This window comes from Squalius cephalus (genome assembly GCF_949319135.1).
Source record: "Squalius cephalus genome assembly, chromosome: 10".
In the NCBI taxonomy this organism is placed as follows: domain Eukaryota; kingdom Metazoa; phylum Chordata; class Actinopteri; order Cypriniformes; family Leuciscidae; genus Squalius; species Squalius cephalus.
In genome coordinates this window covers 10,647,088-10,666,564 of record NC_137131.1, presented here as the reverse complement: position 1 = coordinate 10,666,564, position 19,477 = coordinate 10,647,088, and the positions used below count along the sequence as shown (strand labels likewise).

General features: G+C 39.4%; 1 protein-coding gene across 2 annotated transcripts; it reads right to left on the bottom strand.

Annotated features, from left to right (window-relative positions):
• Window positions 1–9,464: 9,464 nt before the first annotated feature.
• On the bottom strand, window positions 9,465–19,240 carry LOC307166321 (G-protein coupled receptor 22). 2 transcript variants are annotated; one of them, XM_079884606.1, is made up of 3 exons: window positions 18,951–19,240; window positions 13,905–14,016; window positions 9,465–13,752 (listed from the first exon to the last, which is right to left on the bottom strand). In XM_079884606.1, exon 3 carries the CDS (start codon window positions 13,642–13,644, stop codon window positions 12,064–12,066), a length of 1,581 nt encoding a protein of 526 aa, XP_079740732.1. In that variant the 5' UTR covers window positions 13,645–13,752; window positions 13,905–14,016; window positions 18,951–19,240; the 3' UTR covers window positions 9,465–12,063. The 2 variants fall into 2 exon arrangements, with proteins under 2 accessions (XP_079740732.1, XP_079740733.1); XM_079884607.1 differs by lacking the exon at window positions 13,905–14,016 and having other exon boundaries at window positions 9,471–13,752; window positions 18,951–19,162.
• Between the last annotated feature and the right edge of the window lie 237 nt (window positions 19,241–19,477).

The window sequence follows — 19,477 nt, the reverse complement described above, 5'->3', positions numbered from 1 at the left end:
TTTTCAAGTCATTTCGTTCATTTAAGGGGCTTTAAATTTTATACTTTTAACAGGCAAATTCCCCAAACACATTCACCTACGCAATCTTGATCATATTCTGAATTAAGAAATCATTATAATGCACTCAAAAATAATTTACAGGGAACATAAATAATTTCAGGTTCATCACCAAAACAAGCTTTACCACCACAGTTAACAGTATCTATTGGACAATTATATTCTTGTATACACTGAATTCTGGGGTAGGCAAGTCCACGAAGGATCCATCTGTTGTATCCTTCATTTCACAGGAAACGAAGGAAGCATTGGAGAGCGCATTTGAAGGAGCCTTCGAATTGGGACAGCCGTTGAATGTGCCCATCGAAGGATGCAGCCTCTGAATTGGGACGCAGCAAATGCCTTACACCAAGAATTGCCAACCACGTTCATGGAGGTGCTCACCCAACACTGCACATTTTGCATGTCTCCTTTGTCAAACACACCCATTGCAGGTCTTGGAGTCTCTACTAATGAGCTGATGACCTGGAACAGGTGTGTTTGATTAAGGAGACATGCAAAACACGCAGTGCGCTCCAGGAATGTGGTTGAAAACGCCTACCTTATGCCTGCTACAGACAATCCCATTACTTATCACACTGTACGACGTGGATCTAATAAACTTGGGTACGACATGCATGCAGACTCTACGATGATGACACCAATTGAATCGTAGGCTATGACACAAGTTAGTATAGAAGAATAAAACGTCATCAACATGCGCTCGTGGTAAACAAAAAGAGCAAGATGAATCACACTTTGGCAATTGTGGTTTTTATGTGCACTGAAAAAAAGAGGATGAAGCGAAAGAGGAGAATAGGGAAAAGAGGGCAACTTGGCATTTCAATTTTGCACATGAAGCTTGAGGTAAGAAGTTTTAAGTTTTAGCGCCATATGTCGCATTGATTAATATGCCATTTCATGTTCAGTAGATGTAGGTCGTAGTAGCAAACACACTGTGAGATGATCATGCTAGAAAATGGTTCAGGCTATCTTTGGTTAAAAGACGGTGACAGCGGCCGTCTTTGAACCTCTCTCACTGTACGATATAGGACCACCATTTAGTAGCCATGACCACAGAAATCGCCACGATTGGTCATTTTTCGCCTGGGACAAATTGTACAATATGTACTGCGCATTACACCATAAAAAAGAGGCGGCTCCATGTATGTCAGAACTATTTGCTTGGCACTGATCATTACAACTACGTTTATGCCACTGCAAGATATCCAAGGGTTATAAAGAACCATAAAGTTTTTAATGAGAAGCCAGTGAGGGCCTGGACAATGAAACTGGAGACATTTTATGATGATTCTCCTGGAACATACTGTCCAAAGCAAACTAAATGATAACCAACAATATTTAATTGTGACCTGCACTCTTTTAACAACCAAAAAAAAGAAAGAAATCTATGCGCTTTATGCACATACTAAATGCTACATCTTCAAGACGGGACATTAAAGAGTAGAAACTTGAAAGTAGATACCAGACTCACGTGTCAAATTTATGGTTCACGGGGTTCGGTGTCCTCCAGAGATTATGAGTAAAAATAAATTAGTGAGCAGCTTCAATAAGCAGCCGCAAAGACATACAGTACAGAATGTCAAATATGGGAGCTTGACTGACAAGAATGTGATGATTGATTTAGCATAACCAAACAGAAGACGTTGTTGTGTATTTAGTATGTGTGTGAGACAATCTTTGGAAATGAAGCCATTTTGGGACTTTGCTGCACGTTGGTCTTTAGTTACGTAATACCAGTTCCAAAATGTGTGTGTGTGTGTACTTGTACAACTATCTTTGGGATGACCAGTTTGAGTTTTAGACCATTGAAGTGAGGACAAAGAGAGTATAGTGAGGACATTTTGGCCGGTCCTCACTTTCTGAGACCCCTTTAAAGGCCTGTTTGAGGGTCAAGACTAGGTTAAGGGTAGGTTTAGGGTAAGGGTTCGGGTTAGGCACTTAGTTGTGATGGGTAAGGTTAGGGTAAGCAGCTAGAGATTGGATTGTCCTCATAAAGATAGATGTACAAGAATGTGTGTGTGTGTGTGTGTGTGTGTGTGTCTACTATATGTGAATCATTAGACTATAAAAACATGCCGGCACATGTTGCAAAGGTGGGTCTACAGACACACTACAAATCCTGGATCTGAACTCTTTGTTGTAAAGGTTAAATAAATAAAACAGTATAACTTTTATCCTATTATAGGATATGTTATGATAGCCTACGTAACAGGCCCAACATAGCAGCATTTATATTGTGACAACAAGACGACATCATATAATACTTTTAATCTTACAGTTAAATCCGACCTCTAGTTCATAAACGCCAGAGGAGAACTGGCCCCCAACTGAGCCTGGGTTCTCCCAAGGTTTTTTTTTTTTTCTCCATTAGGTCACCTGATGGAGTTTTTCGGTTCCTTGCCACTGTTGCCTTTGGCTTGCTCAGTTGGGGATATTTTTGGATATTTAATTTAATTAATCAATCAACAATACTATTGATAAGCATAACCAAACGTGGACGTTTTCCACTAGAAACAAACATTGATGTATTATTTTAATTTAATACTGTGAAGCTGCTTTGATACAATCTGTATTGTGAAAAGCGCTATATAAATAAACTTGACTTGACGACATCAGTCAGTTGAGCTGTATTTTTCAAAACAGGCAACGTTACACTGGGTTCAATCCGTTGAAGTACTGTACCGTAAAGTCATTCTGCAGTCCATGGTAACTTCCATGCTTTTCTGGTCAACAGTCAACACAAGTAACTTACACGGTCTCTCTAACCAACGTTTTCCAAGTGGTAAGACTACTGTTGAAAAACATCGCCCTCTGGCGCTCTTAAAGAACAATGGCAGTGGCGATTAAGAATGAACTAATACTACAGCGTCATCATCAGGCCACAATAAGTACTGCACGCTACATAACCACATGCCAACACGCGACTCCTTCCACCCTAACCAAATGCACCTGATCCAGCTAAACAAGTCCTTCAGGGCAGGCGTATTTGAAAACTACAGCTATGTGCGATGGAACTAAACTTTAGGCCTAAAACTTTCACTCGGTACTCTGAGGCGAGGAAAAAACTGCCGAAACCCGGGATCGAACCAGGGACCTTTAGATCTTCAGTCTAACGCTCTCCCAACTGAGCTATTTCGGCCAGTGATCATGTAATCCTTGTGTGTGTGTATTCACCATACACACGCATGTCTAACGTGGGTTGTTGCATTCTGAATATGGAGGTTTGGTAAAGTGACTACACGATTTTCATTTTAAGCATTTTAAATTATTTGTTTGCTAGAAATAATTGACTCGAATTTGATTATTTTTGCTTTAATACAGCAAACACCTGAATGACCGAAGGTTGATGAATGATGATTGATAGAAATACTGTTGAATGTCATTTTGTTTCTTTTGTTGATAACGTACAGTAGGCTATTAATTTTTGAAAAGATTAATACAATCAAATTAAGCCATTACGAACAAGAAAAAACGTTAAGTTACACGAAAACAAAGAGGGCATAACGTTTGCATACTGAATCTGTAAGCAACAAACACATAGGAACGTGCCTGATTCAGTCAACATGGGATTCATCCCTCTGCTAGTTATTCCACCCACACGTCTCTCTCTCTCTCTCTCTCTCTCTCTCTCTCTCTCTCTCTCTCTCTCTCTCTCTCTCTCTCTCTCTCTCTCTCTCTCTCTCAAGGTGACTTTCCCTTTGCACAGGCACATCTTTTTTTGTTCTTATGCAAGTCTGGAGAAGAGAGGAGTAAGGAAGGACAGGGAGAGAAGGGAGAGAAAGCAATGAAGAAAGATGATGACAGTGAGTGGAACATATGAGATTAAAAATAGCGAGAGAGAGAGATTTTCATGTTGCATACAGTAAGAAAAAATATTACCCACCCACCCTTCTCTTTCTCCTTTTCTGTCTTTCTCTCCTAGCTCGTGAAGGCACACAAACAGAAGGCGTCCATAATAATCAGCATACTTGAGTTTTCAAAATAAAAAGAGGGAGTTTGTCAGACAGAGGGAAGGAGGGAGATGGTGATTAAACAATTTAACGTGCAATTTGTAAATTTGATTAGGTATATTAATTTACCTCATCAACAAATAAATGAGCATTTCCAAATAGGATATGTGTATGCACCCATAATAATGGCCTCCATTCAGTGTGTTTACATAAGTGCATACTCATACATATTTGATGAATAATAATGAATTTGCCTAATAAAATAAAATGGCTGTGGCTATACAATTTAATATATTGTACTGTACTGTACATAAGTACCTATAAATAAATTAAAATAAATACTATGGTATTTTTAAAGTACCTTGGGGAACAATGTACACTGCCATTCAGATATGTTTAGGGTCCGCATTTTTTATTTTATTTTTTAATAGAAATGAATACTTTTATTCAGCAAGGATGCATTAAACTGATCAAAAATGACGGTAAGACTTTTGCAGTGGTAGGCTACAAAAAAAATCAAATGAATGCTGCTCTTTTGAACTTTAATAATCAAAGAATCCTGAGAAAAAATTTTTTATTACAGTTTCCACAAAAAAATATTAATCAAAAAGGTTTTTTCAACTGCGATAAGACTAAATGTGACACTGGATCACAAAACCAGTTACAAGTAGCACAGGTATATCTTTTATGCCAAAAATCATTAGGCTATTAAGTAAAGATCATGTTCCATGAAGATATTTTATAAATTTCCTACTGTAAATATATAAAACATTTATTTTTTATTTATTTTTGTGAGTGGATGCAGCACAATCGCAAACATAAATGGACAACTTTAAAGGCAATTTTCTCAATGTTTCGATGTTTTTGCACCCTTAGTTTTCAGATTTTCAAATAATTGTATCTCGGACAAATATTTTCCTATCCTAACAAACCATACATCAATGGAAAAATTATTTATTCAGCTTTCAGATGATGTATAAATCTCTATTTAAAAAAAATGTACCCATGTGACAGGTTTTGTGGTCCAGGGTCACAAATATTATTGGCCAAATTATATATAGGCCTATTAGAATGATTTCTGATGGATCTTGTGACACTGAAGACTTTAGTATTGGCTTTACCATCACAGGAATAAATTACATTTTAAAATTCAAATACAAAACAGTTATTTTAAGTTGTAATAATATTTAATAATACACAATATTACTGTTTCAGTTTGGATGAAATAAATGCAGCCTTAGTGAGTAAAAGAGGATTTTTTCGAAAACATTAACAAATCTTACCAACCTTAAACTTTTGAATGGTGTAAATGCATGCATGAATATGGTCATCATTCAGAACCTCATTGTACCACAGCAGCATGGTACAACCACAATATTTTAGATAATAGCAAATCACACAATATGACCACTACATAAATAGCCTATATTATAAAAACTCACATTACAATTTCATATTTGTGGTGGTGTGGTGATGCGAAATAAATTATAATTAAATGATGAAATCAAGGAAAAAGTAGAAGCCAGATGCTTATTGACCCTCATTAACCAGTGTGGTCAGAGTTCTTTTCATGTCCATTAAGAAAGGCATCCACGTCTGTGTGCAAGACCCCATCGCCAGTATCGGCCCTCCAATTATTAGGCTCCTGCAAATGTCAGTATGTGTCATCAAACATTAATAAGTGTTAATACGATCAGACTTCACAAGTGGAGTGCAGCTTCTATCTCCCATAATAAGGAACGAATGTCTCCCATTCACTGCACACGCATGTTGACTGAACCACAACCAAGTCTTTAAAGATGAATAACATTTAAGGTCTCTGAATCCGGTAGAGAGAGAGAGAGTTTGAAAGGCTACCATTTCACTAATTGAACAGGTACTTTATTGAGTATCCCTTATATGGCATTTGATCTTCTGTGAGAAGCTGCAAATGCTGACAGAGACACAGGAGGTTCTTAATTGCCTGTTTGACTTTTATCGACTGGGATGAAGTCAGTCAACCTTTCTCAGCTTGGACTAATTGTATATATTAAAGCAGCCTGCACTTCTTAATAAATTCAGGTAATGAGAAGACGCTACCATACACCAATTAACTATCAGAGCAAGTGACTCAGACTGTTATTAATCATTCAAAACAGCAAACTTTTTTAATCAGGAAGAATCAAAATGTACAGAGTTGTTTTTTTCGTCTTCATTGTGGCCTAACAACACCAATTTCTCTGGGAGAGAGCAGGAAAAAACGGAGAGGAGTTGGAACGGAGTGATTACAGAACCGCACCACTCCTATAGAATCGAAAATTATACATTCCTATTATTTAAATCAGTTAAATGATTGTTAGGCTGCATAAATAAAAGGTTTAGTGTAGTCAGCTGGATCTGGGCCGTATCCAGATCAGATGGTGGACCTGTATCTAGACACGACCACAACGCATGATGTAGTCAGCCAGATCCGGGCCGTATGCAGATCAGATGGAGGACCTGGGCAGTGTTGGGAAAGTTCACTTTCTACATGAACTAGTTCAAAGTTCAGTTCACAAATTTTAAAATGAACTAGTTCAGTTCATAGTTCATACTCAAAATATTGAACTAAGTTCACAGTTCCAAAAATGAACTATAGACTAGACGGTTTTCAGAAAAATGGCCTTCTATAAGAAGTGAGGAGCATTTATGGGTACAAGTTGGGAACCGGCCTACCTTACATATTTCAAGGGTGCTGAATCCAAAAAAACTGGTACCCAAGCGAAATTTTGAGTTTTTTACCTTCTAATTTGCATATCAAAATGGCCGCCAAATTGCCTATCTTGCTCAGTCATTGGACCATTTTCCCCTAGTTTTTTGTAAGTAGGCAATCAAGATGAGGAAATTAAGTTTCTAGATCGATAGTCAAGGGTCAGAGCAAAGATATAATGGAGGCTCACTGCCTTTTTTATGTATATATATATGCAAAATACCAACTTTTAAGGTGAAATTAAGCATTATTTGTGTAATTTTTTAAGGCCGACATACATATTCAATCAATATCACTCTTAAATGTTCCCAGTGTATATATGATATGTGATGTATTCCATATTACATAATAACTAAGAAAAACACCATTGCAAGTTGTCTGAGATTTCATTTTTTATGCAAATTAAGGCGAGACACTACAGGTGAATAGGGTAAAATTTTTAACTAGCAGATATCACCATGAAACTTTCACAGTTGATTACCTACATTAAAGGTAGGGTAGGTAGGAATTTTATAAAAAACTTTTTTCCAAATTTGTTTAAACTTTCTATATATATCAATACATAATTAAAATGTTAGTACTCTGAAAAAAAAGAGTATAAAAATCGAGTGACTCTAGACCGTTTAATCTGCATTAAACACAGCTCATTATTTCCATTCGGGACGAAACAAAGGATTGGCTTAGGCGACTGTCACTCTCTCGCAACCATGGCAACCACCCTTTTGCCACACAGGATCTGCCCACTTGCGCGCACCCGTTTGATTTGAGGAAGTCAAGAGGCACGGAACCTAGGAATAGGAGATGCAAAACTCGACGCAGGTCCTCTTGTCCAAGAAGTGCTCCTTGCCCTGCACTTCGACCACCCCGTCCTCGGCCTCTAATTCCTCGGACCCTAGTTGCACGGCCTCTTGCGCGACCTCCTCTGCTTCGCCCTCAACTCCGGACCTGTCCTCGAGCTGACGATGCGGTACTTGTCACCGGAGTGTAACGTTAGTCCTCATCAGAGTCAACAATGCTTTCATCATGGAAACTCTTACATGCAGAACAACACCATATATGTTATGAATCTTACACGAAATTCATCTTCATCACAGTGTAACTGATGGTAATGGAAAAACGTGTATCAATGCAACCTGTTTTTAGCTTTGCCTTATAACTAGCTCGTTAGCAAATCAAAAAAAAAATATTTTAAACTTTACCAATATCAATATGCTAGCTTGATAGTGAGTACTAAAATACATCTTATTTGTTTATATTCATAATGATAAAGTTAGATTTTTTTATTACATGTGATTCTGACATGATGTCACTACATGCACTGTGCTCCTTCCTCTCCGCTCGTCTCAGGTAAATAATGCTTCTTCCAGCTCAGCGGTCGGAGTAGCGCGTTCATGTGTTTTGGGGGCGTGGCTTTGGAAGGAGCCCAGAAGGGAGGGGGTGGAGTGAATGGAAATAATGAGCTGTCTTTAAAACAGTCGTGAGAGGTCTACAGACACTCGATTTTTATACTCTCTTTTTCAGAGTACTTACATTTTAATTATGTATTGATATATAAATAAAGTTTAAACAAATTTGGAAAATAAGTTTTTTAGACAATTCCTACCTACCCTACCTTTAAGATGAGAAACAAAATATATTACAAGTTTTCTGTAATTTAATGTTTAAATATGCAAATTAGGCAATATCTAATCAAATGTGCACTAATTTGCATATATTTAAAAAAACGAAATCTGAGTATTGGATAAAGCCAGGTTAAAAATTATTTTTAATTTAAATTTTATTTTTAATATTTTTTATTTTTTATTTTTGGCTCAATCTTAAGTTTATAAAGCGACGAGAATACTTTTTGTGCGCAAAAAAACACAAAAATAACGACTTTATTCCACTATTCATTTCCTTCTCTCTGGGCCTCGAGTTTTTTCACGTAGTTTAACTGCGTAGCAGTTGTGACGTACTGTGTTGTACGTCACACGTAGGCTCACTATTGGCCGACGCTGGTCATGTGTGTGATGCGTGTGCCGTACAACACAGACGCGCTATGCTTAAACACTACGTGAAAAAACTCGAGGCCCAGAGAGAAGGAAATGAATAGTGGAATAAAGTCGTTATTTTTTTTTTTTTTTTTTGCGCACAAAAAGTATTCTCGTCACTTTATAAACTTAAGATTGAGCCACTGTAGTCACTTGGACTATATTAACGATGTGTTTAATAACTTTTCTGGGCCAGCAAGTTATAATGTCTTAGAAGCCTATGGAGGAGCGATCCAGCTCTCAGATTTAATCAAAAATATCTTAATTTGTGTTCCGAAGATGAACGAAGGTCTTACGGGGTTGGAACAACGTTACTGACAGAATTTTCATTTTTGGGTGAACTAACCCTTTAAGCTGGACTGTGCTACTGTTTTCTTCTGGAAACAAACTTTATTGCATTATTTTTCTTTTATCTCTGTAAAGCTGCTTTGAAACTATCTGTATTGTAAAAAGTGCTATATAAATAAATGTGACTTGACTTGACTCGACTATACTATATTCCAGATAGGCTTTTGCTTGATGCTTTCACTTCAAGCCCGTCTGCTTGAAACAATTTTCATTGGCAGAAAAAAAAAAAAATTCAAACCATAAATTGCAAGTTATGCATATTGCAGCAGTATATGATTTAACTGTTGTGTAAAAGTAATACTTCTTTAATATGACAGCCGAGGTTAGGGAACAAAGCAAACAAGCAAAGAGGCTGAATCTTTTTATTACTGTAATTCAGACTTATTGCTCCTCTATTGTAAAGTAATACAACAATCATCTCAAACTGAAATAATGTACACCACTGACAAGATATACATATACGGGACACAAATCAAATAAATTCATTTCGACTTTGTAAAAGTTGTTTTGTCAATATTTTCAGAGACTGATGCCCTTGGTAGAGTAGAATTCAAATTGGCTGCAGTTTCAAACCACAGAAATATTAGTGATTATTTACATCCCTGATCATATACATTAATAAACATAATGATAAATCTATTGCACTCTAGACTATCAGTGAGAAGCACACTGTAAAATATGTGCACATGTATGTGTACTGGTGGATAGACGGTTACTTTTTACACCACACAATGAATGCCAATGAATTGGTATTAATTTACATGGAAATCATGCGATGCATAACCTGGATTTGTAATTTATTGCACATGGCCTCTTGCAGACTCACACCTGTAGGTACTCTCAGTCTTGCTCTTTTCCTCTAGCACCATGGGAACATTTGTGCTCTACTGGTTAATTAGACAGTGCCCTGTTGACCTCAGAGTTCAGTGTGCTTTAGAAACCCTGTGCTGATTAGTTGCCAATGATACTACACACTCGTGGACAATAGAGACCTACCAAGGTTTTTTTTTTTATTTCCTTTATAGAGGTGAGCGAGTCACACATATCATCTAACACATCTAACACATTAATGGTTTCCTGCACACACCTTTTACCTACAGTCATAAATAGGCCCAGACGGAATCTTCTGACTTTCTTTTTTTCTTTAACATTTGTGGGGTAAATCTGAGGAATGGATTTAAACAGGCCCGTAACCACCAAAAAAACCCCGAACAGACCAAATGGCCAAATTGTCCCCCCGATATTTGATATTCTTTATTCTTAATCCATTACACACCACTCTGTTTGCTGTTAGGATGATTAAAAAAAAATTAGAAAAAAAGTTTTTTAGGGTGGTTTGCCTTAGAAACCTGCCTTAGAGGCTCTTCAACATCAAAATGATTAAGATAGCCAATCAAATCAAATAATGTGACGTTCCTGTTACTGTTCACAGAAGACTAGTGTCAATTCTAGCTCAATGCTTCAGTTTTAAGTGTGAGGTAAGACATAAGTAGCCTAGCTAAACATTTAATATTTGACAACTGTTTAATTTCACTGTTTTGAATTGAAAATATAGGCTATCATTTACTTGATTCATGTCATTCATAACTGAATGTGACGAGGCGAGAAACGTTAACCACATTAACGGATGATTTTGGTTTGCAGGGGTTGCATTTTAGTTGGAAATGAAAGTCGGGTTGACGTCAGAACTCAATGTACGATTCACGTCAGAACCCGACATCAGAACCAGACGTCGATTTGACGTCAAACAGACGTTGGATTTTGGTTGGAAATGAAAGACGGTTTGACGTCACTTATGTCAACGTCATCCCGACTGATGTTGGTTTCTGACGTCAACCCGATTTTCATTTTCAACCATAATACGACGTCTGTCCAACGTTTGAGATTAACTTCAATCTGACGTTGGATTCTGACATCAACCTGATTTTCATTTTCAACGTTGGGTTTGGTCTTCTAAATGCAAATTTTTAAATAGTTTTGGGGCACACTAGCTTATAGATAACAGTAAGGCTAACATATTCATACTAAAAGACAAAAAACTTTAAATAGGGCACTATTTGAGGGAACAGCCATTTGGGTGTCCAAAACCATTGTGGACGTTTTATTGAGTGCCCTTATTAAATCTCACATTCAATCCCACGACTGGAACTGTGTTCTAGAAATAAATTTGATATATGAGGGTAGGTAGGCAGGCGTAAATTCAGAGGCATAAGGTACTGTAACATAAAACAATGCAACAATAATAAAACAATGCACTGACATTTACTTTCACTTTTGATACTTAAGTACTTTTAAAAACGAGCACTTCTGTACTTTTACTTAAGTAAAAATCGGTCTTTACAACTTTTACTTGTAACGGAGTAATATTTGACCAGCAGTATCTGTTCTTTCACTCAAGTAAGGAAGTTGTGTACTTTTTCCACCTCTGTGTGCGAATGATTTTGAGTGCTTGAAAAGAATGGTCAACACATTGAACACGTCTGTCCACACCTGGTCCACATTCGCGGTCAAAAGAGTATATTCTTGACTGTGCGTGAGATGGAGCAGTACGTGGAAAATAACATATACCTGGGCATTAAGAATGAATGTGTGCATATTTTCAAATAAAAAATCTTATTTGCAAATAGTTCAAATTGATTACAATAAATTGTAGTTCTTTTACTGTTCTTCTTTTTTTCTTTGTTCCCTTAAATCCCTTTAAATCCTTTAATTCCTTTTTTTTTAAAAAGTGGTTTGGTCCCCCCAGTGTTCAAAACATGGTTACGGCGTTGGATTTGAACATGGTGAAATAGGTTAAAAGGAGTTAAAAATAATCATATTTGCAGCATAATTAAAAGCATAATTAAATTATCCCAAATATTTCATAAATGGACAGATGGATGTACACAAGGGAATGCACATTCAGATTCCGTGTGAGCCTAGTTACAAACCACATTCACACAAACACTCACTCTCTAACAGCCTCCGCCAAGCAGCGGTCAGTAGCATCGCTGCAATCTGCCCCGTGCTTGCGACGGATCCTGGTGTTAGTGCCAATACGAGTATGTGTGTTTTGTGGCCGCAGCCTGCGCAGACGGGTATGTAGAACTTTGCGCAGTTTTTGGCGCGTGAATGCATAAAGCAGCGGATGTAGCACTACCGTCCAATAAGCGAGCACCAGAAAGCAGAGTCTCAGGCGTTCTAGCCAATCAGACGGCCCGATGGCCAGCATGAGAAGAGGAATAATGGAGAGAGGCGCCCAGCATAGCAGAAACGATAGGACGATGATGACGGACATGCGAAAGACTCGCCTTCGGCGTTCCCTTCGATCTCGGTGGCGCCGAACCGCTCGCCGCAGAGCCAAAATGGCCGACACTGACGCGCCCACACCCATGCTAGATGGACCCTGGATGGGGGCGGGACTTAGCTGAGTGGTTACTGTAGACACAGTGGGCAAGGGAGTCAAAGGCGTGGTCACTGACGATGTACCAAGGGTGGGAATGTGGGTGCTAGTTATGACAGACACAGATGCGGTGGGACTCAAAGGCGTGGTTGCCATGGATGCAGTGGGAGTGGGGCTTAAAGGCGAAGTTATCACAGACATAGTGGGGGTGGGGCTAAGGGGCGTGGTGAGCGAGGGAGTATTCGTCTCAGTGTTGATGGTTACCGTGGTAACTGCATCCGAGGTGATAAGCGGTGCGGTCGAAAGCGGCGGGGGGGAAGTGGGTGTGTTTGTCGTAATGTGATCCGGCGACCTCATTGACCTTTTACAGCGTAACCAGAGGCGAAGTCCAGGACCAGGTCGTTTGCTGTCTCGATGGGGCCTGGCCGTGCGTCCGATGCGGATGCGCAGCGCCTGAAGAATTCGGGAGTATGTAAACAGCATCACAGCGAGAGAGCACAGGAACACGGGAACCTGTAGTAACAGATGAGCCTGCAGAGTTCCTCCCCACTCTGAACAAAGCACAGTGCTATTGGAGTGCAGAAACACCCCCTCGCCTTGGCCCGACACAAACCCCGCCTCCACGAATGGTAGGAGTGGCATGGCTAAAGAAATCGCCCACACTGCAACAAGTAAAACGGTTGCCCTTCGAGGCGTCAGCAGGCGATTGGCTGGCCGGACGCTGATGTCATAGCGGTCTAAGCTGATGAGCAGCAGGTTAAGTGCGGTGCCTACGCTGGCGAAGCTGGCTGCCGATTCGTGAAGACAGCAGAGGAGGGCGTGGTGAGGAACCGAGGCTCCGCCCAGTATGAGGAGCGTGGCAGTGATGGGCAGGCAGAGGAGACAGAGCAGCAGGTCAAGGGTGTGCAGGCTGAGCGTGACGGCATGGCTGACGGACTCCAACAGGCTGCAGTGACCACAGTATAACACCAGCACGGTCAGATTGCCGCCCACCCCCAGGAGCAACTCCAGCAGCAGCACAGCGCTCAGTGTAGCCCGGAAGCCCAGCCACGTCCCGTCCTGCTGTGCGAGTCCGACCCCCACGCTATCTTCTGCCTGTAAGAGGGACAGACCGTGGCCCTCAGTGAAGCTGCCATCTGTCTCCATGGACACCGTCGCCACGTGCCTTTAGGCATAGCAACGCCAGCCACTCCCACTGGCCATGCTCCACCTACTCAGGTGTTTTCTTGGGGCGTTGATGAACGATTGACAGCTCTATGGTGAGAAGACAAAAACAGAACGAAGCATTAATGAACAGGCCACAATGTACAGAATTTACTGAAGCAGGACACAGTGAGATCCACTGACCCCTTTCCCACTGAATTTATTTATATATTTACTGTATATAAAATTTCAAAGTGTATTACCGTTATATATACAGAGACTAAGAGATTCACCGATGCAACCAACCGAGCACTGGCATCATTTTGGTGAAAAAGTGGTTTGGCTTGTCCTTCTGAAGTGTAATAAGGTATTGATCTAGCAAGACAGAACGAAAAAGATGAGTATGACTTACATGATTCTGCAGTCCCGCACACAGTTAAAGGGATAGTTCCCCCAAAAATAAAAATTAGCCCATGATTTACTCACCCTCAAGTCATATATGACATTCTTCTTTCAGACAAATACAATTGGAGTTATACTGAAAAATGTCCTGGCTCTTCCAAGCTTTATAATGGCAGTGAATGGCTGTTTCTGTTTTTTAAGTCCATAAAAGTGCATCTATCCATCATAAAGTTGCTCCACGTGACTCCGGGGAGTTAATAAAGGCCTTCTGTGTGAAGCGATGAGTTTGTGTAAGAAAAATATTCATATTTAACACGTTACAAAGTAAAATTCTAGCTTCTGGCCAAACGCAGTCTACTTACGCCTAAAGCGCAACTTACGTAACTTGTGACGTCAGAAGTAGTGTAGTGCGTCATGGCGTGGCATAAAAATCAGCAGTACGTCGCATTATTCGCGTAAGTTGCGCTTTAGACTTAAAGGCAGGGTCGGCAGTTTTTTTCTAAAAAAAATTTCAATTTTTTTTTTAAACTTTATTTATATACCAATACATAATTAAAATGTAAGTACTCTGAAAAAGAGAGTATAAAAATCGAGTGTGTGTAGTCCTCTCAGGACTACAATAAACACAGCTACTTATTCCATTCCCTCCCACCCCCTCCCTTCTGGGCTCCTTCCAAAGCCACGCCCCCAAAACACATGAACGCGCGATGCCGACCGCTCAGCTGGAGGACGCGTTTGCCAGCGCCGAGCAGAGAAGGGCGCAGTGCATGTAGTGACATCATGTCAGAATCACATGTAATAAAATACCTAACTTTATCATTATGAATATAAACAACTAACATGGCTGTTAGTACTCACTATCAAGCTAGCATATCGATACTGGTAAAGTTTAAAATATATTGAGTTTGATTCGGTAACGAGCTAGTAACATAAGGCAAAGCTAAAAACAGGTTGCATTGATACACGTTTTCCCATTACCATCAGTTACACTGTGATGAAGGTGAATTTCGTGTAAGATTCATAACATATACGGTGTTTTGCATGTAAGAGCTTCCACGATGAAAGCACTGTTGGCTCTGATGAGGACTAACTTTACACTCCGGTGACAAGTAGCCTACCTTTCTACCTTACTAGTTCCTTTTTTTGCCTTGTTTGCCTTCGCTGACTGTATATGCAGGTACTGGGAATTTTGACTGCTCTTTCTCTGCCATAATTGTGATTCTTCCTAGCTTCCGTGCCTCTCTCCGTGCCTCTTCCTCTCCTCGGGTCAAACGGGTGCACGCATGTGGGCAGCTCCTGTAGCGGCAGGGGTGGTAGCCATGGTAGCGAGGGAGAGTGACAGTCGCCCAGCCAATCATTTCATTCGTTCCGAATGGAAATAAGTAGCTGTGTTTATTGCGCCCTGAGAGGACTACATACACTCGATTTTTATACTCTTCTAAAAAATGTTTTTTAGAAAAAAGCTGCCGACCCTGCCTTTAAGTGAAATCTGTATGTTTGTTGTGCCAGAAGCTAGTTATTTTATTTTATAAAGTTTTAAATATGGATATTTTTCTTACACAAACGCATCGCTTTGCTTCAGAAGGCCTTTATTAACGTGTGGAGCACTTTTATGATGGATAGATGCACTCTTATAGACTTCAAAACAGAAACGGCCATTCACTGCCATTATAAAGCTTGGAAGAGCCAGGACATTTTTTTATATATATAACTCCGATTGTACTGGTCTGAAAGAAGCATGTCATATACACCTAGGATGACTTGAGGGTGAAATTTTCATTTTTGGGTGAACTATCCCTTTAAGTTTTAACAGACAGATGAATTGCATCACAGAACGATCTCTCACACATGACCAAGGACACAAACAACTGCTGAAACCTTGATGAATTTGGCTATGGAGTATGGATGCAGAAGTGTACAAAGACTGCTCGATGTCAGATTGTAAGTACTACTTGCACTTTAACATGCTGAAGAAACGGAGATGATTCTAATAAACTCAAAATCAATCTTAAGTGCTCTAAAATATGTGCCTTCAAATCAAGTCAACTCTCAAATTATAGGCTGCGCAATTACAACAGCCTGTCATTAAAAAAAATAAAATCATAAATAAATAAATAAATGAGTTTGACTTGAGACTGATCCCATTTCTAGCATGGTTGTTACTATGGCAACTGGTCTACAGTTTAAGAGTGGTCAAAAAATACAAAATTTGAGACTTTCTACATCTGTGGCTGTTCAAGTGGGGCTCAGAGTTTGCCTCTTGAGCACATCTGTGATAATGACCGCAGGAGGAAAGTTTTGATGTTTAACACAATGAGACTGCAGAGGGAGGAAGGGCAATACGGCTGGCATGCCGATGCGCCCCATGTCATGCTGGTAATGAAAGGAGGTCACTGCAGTGGAACTTTTGACTGACAGTACAATACTTAGATTTAGGGCTCAGATGAACAACTGAAGCCTGACATCTTATGCGCACAGAAGTGAGACTGAGGCAAAAATAAGTAAGACTGACTTTTGTCAGAGATGCGGGATCACGGCTTTGCATGTAAAAAACTAAGGAATGGTGAGAGACAGAGAGAGGGAAAGAATGAGAGATGAGTGGGAGGTGCAGGTGCACACTGTGTTGAGAAATCGCTGGAGGAGTTTGTTTTTACCTCCTACCATCTATCCATCACTGTGCTATGCTTGAGATCCATCCATCTTTCTTTAGACTAACCATGCTGTCTCAGCTCTTTCTGCCATTTATCAGACTCTATTTCATTATCGTTGTTTTCCAAGACAATTTGGTCTGTCCATGCTGGCTTTTAGCCTGCCTGGTAAAGCAACAGTTCACCCAAAGATAAAAATACTGTCATTATTTATTCACCCTCATGTTGTTCTAAACCAGCATGTTGTGATTTTTCTGTAGAACACATAATATGTTATTCACACAGCTTTTTCCATCAAATGACAGATCATATTGACCTCATCTGTCAAGCTCCAAAAAAAGGATCCAGGTGACTTGTGTAACTTTCCCTCCACTGCAGCTCTGTGTTAAGTATCATTGAGATACTTTTAAAAATATATATATTTGGATTTAGTGTTTATTTTTGTATTTTCTATTTTAATCTGATTAACGTTTAATAATTTTTGTCATTTCTATTAGTTTTTTTTTAATATATATGAAGAGTTCAGATGCGAAAGCCTCTAAGTGCCATCTGAAATTTTCTTCAAGAATGATCATTTTTATCAAGCTCGTATATTTAAGTTCAGTAATTTCACTTAAATGACAATTCATAGGTAATTTTCATTGACATTTAAGTGAAATTACTGAACTTAAATATACAAGCTTGATAAAAATTATCATTCTAGAAGAAAATTTCAGATGGCACTTAGAGGCTTTTGTATCTGAACTCTTCATTTATATGTCTAGTATATTTACATTATAAATGAAAATGTTGGAATAAAATAAGCTGGAATAATTATTCCCTAGCTGGAATAAAATAAGTTTAATTTTAATATTTTATTTCAGTTCATGTTTATTTTATTTCATTTAACAAAACGTTTTTATGGTTTTAGTTTACTATAATAACCCTGCTGCAGCTTTCAAATCTTGTTATTCCGCATATTCACACTGCCACACTGAGATTGGTCACATGATGACATCAAACCTGGCAAGCTGTGCAAAGATTCTTCAGAATTTCTCCTTTGCGTTTGATAGAAAAAAATAACAGCATACAGGTTTGAAATGACAGGTTGAGTAAACAATCATAAAATGTTTCTATTATTTGTATAACAATAGCAGAGGCATTCAAACCACTGCATGTTATAATTTATTGTTGTGTCTCCGTGGACAAAGGGCCCTATGGTGCACCGAGTCAAAATTGATTTCTAATGAGCATATTAATGGTGGAATTAATATGCAAAGGCATTTGTTTACAGACTGTGGAAATGAAAGAGCGTGACAACATGTGAATCTACATTCACAAGGCAAGGAGGAACCAAAATAACTCCACATCTAGAAGGAGCTAAAATAGCTGATGATCTAGATTCCTCTTTCCTTTCATACACATTCTCAACAGATCAGGGCCACTTATATACCTGCTCTTTACTCCATTGTTTCTTGCTGTTGCTTTTTGTCCTAGAAGCCAACTGTAGCCTTTAATCTTATTATAAATGTTCACACTCCATCTCATACATGCTCCTTTTCCTTCTTTCAACTGGCATCTTGCAGCCTGGTCTGAAGTGCATCTGAAAATCCATTTGGCTGTAATCAGTGAGAATGTGTGTGCGTGTAGGAGCAAAAGCGCAAAAGATGATAATGGGTGTGATGAAAGTCAAATGATTGACGCAGGCGTATTTAACTTTTTTTTTTTCTCTCAATAATTTTGCTGGAGTCACGTGTCTCTGAGCATGTGCATGTGTCCAGTTGTGTTTGAGATTATCAATGTGAGAGGATGATGCCCTGATTCAAATTGGAATGTCATAAGGCATCCCATAAGCTGAGAAGTCCATAGTGACTGATAACAATGGCTATTCAAACTAATGAAAAAAAAACATTAATTTGCAAAATAGCTATTCAAATGACATCTTGAATTTTATACACAGGCTCACTGCAGATAACAGGCAACACATGGATTTGCTCGGTAAACAAATCGTCCGTAGTGGCGACATACCCCGCATATGGCATTGCTGCCAATTTTTGTTGTTGTTGTTGCAGTGTAAGAAATATTAGGAGTCGCGTCCAGATCAAACGACACCGCTGATTGTCTCTCATAATTTCTATTCCCAGGCGCGCGCTGTCAAAATGTACCACTTAAACAGACAAAAACGAATGAAGAGAGATGGTAAAATCGACTCGAATGGCAGTCAAGTGGAAATATAGCCTCGTGAGTAGTGTGAAGATGGAGAAGGAGGTTTTTACTCACCTTGCCCCGCGCGCCGGGAATCCCCGCTACATTCCACTGCGGTCCGTGCAGCGCGCGCGCTACTCTCTCTCTCTCACTCTACTAGAGCGCGAGATTCCTAGGGGCTTCAGGACAGTCCGCTGTCAGGTACGTGCCCGGAATAAATGTCTCACCTTCAGTGGTGCTAAACGCTGATAGAAATCGCCACGCTGCTTCTGTGAGTACCCATGAGTGCCGCTATCCTGTGTAGTAGACGTACTGAACCCGCTCGCTCAGCGAGCGCGCATACACACACACACACACTCACACACACTGCAGGCTTCATCGTGGAAACGCACGAGCTACTGTCTGCAGTCCATGCGATTCTTAAAAACAAATGTACAAGATACGGTTTCTCCGTGGATGACATTTATTATTCCATTATTCTTTTTTATTCGAATTAATTAAAACATGAAATCTCAATGCAAGTCATTAGCTGTAAATGTAAATATGAGCGTAAGTATACATGTTTCCTCTAAGAACTTTAATGCTAAGCACAATATGAAAGG

Excerpts from the sequence above, each read along its gene's own strand:
- LOC307166321 (XM_079884606.1), bottom strand. The coding sequence starts at position 13,644 with ATGGAGACAGATGGCAGCTTCACTGAGGGCCACGGTCTGTCCCTCTTA.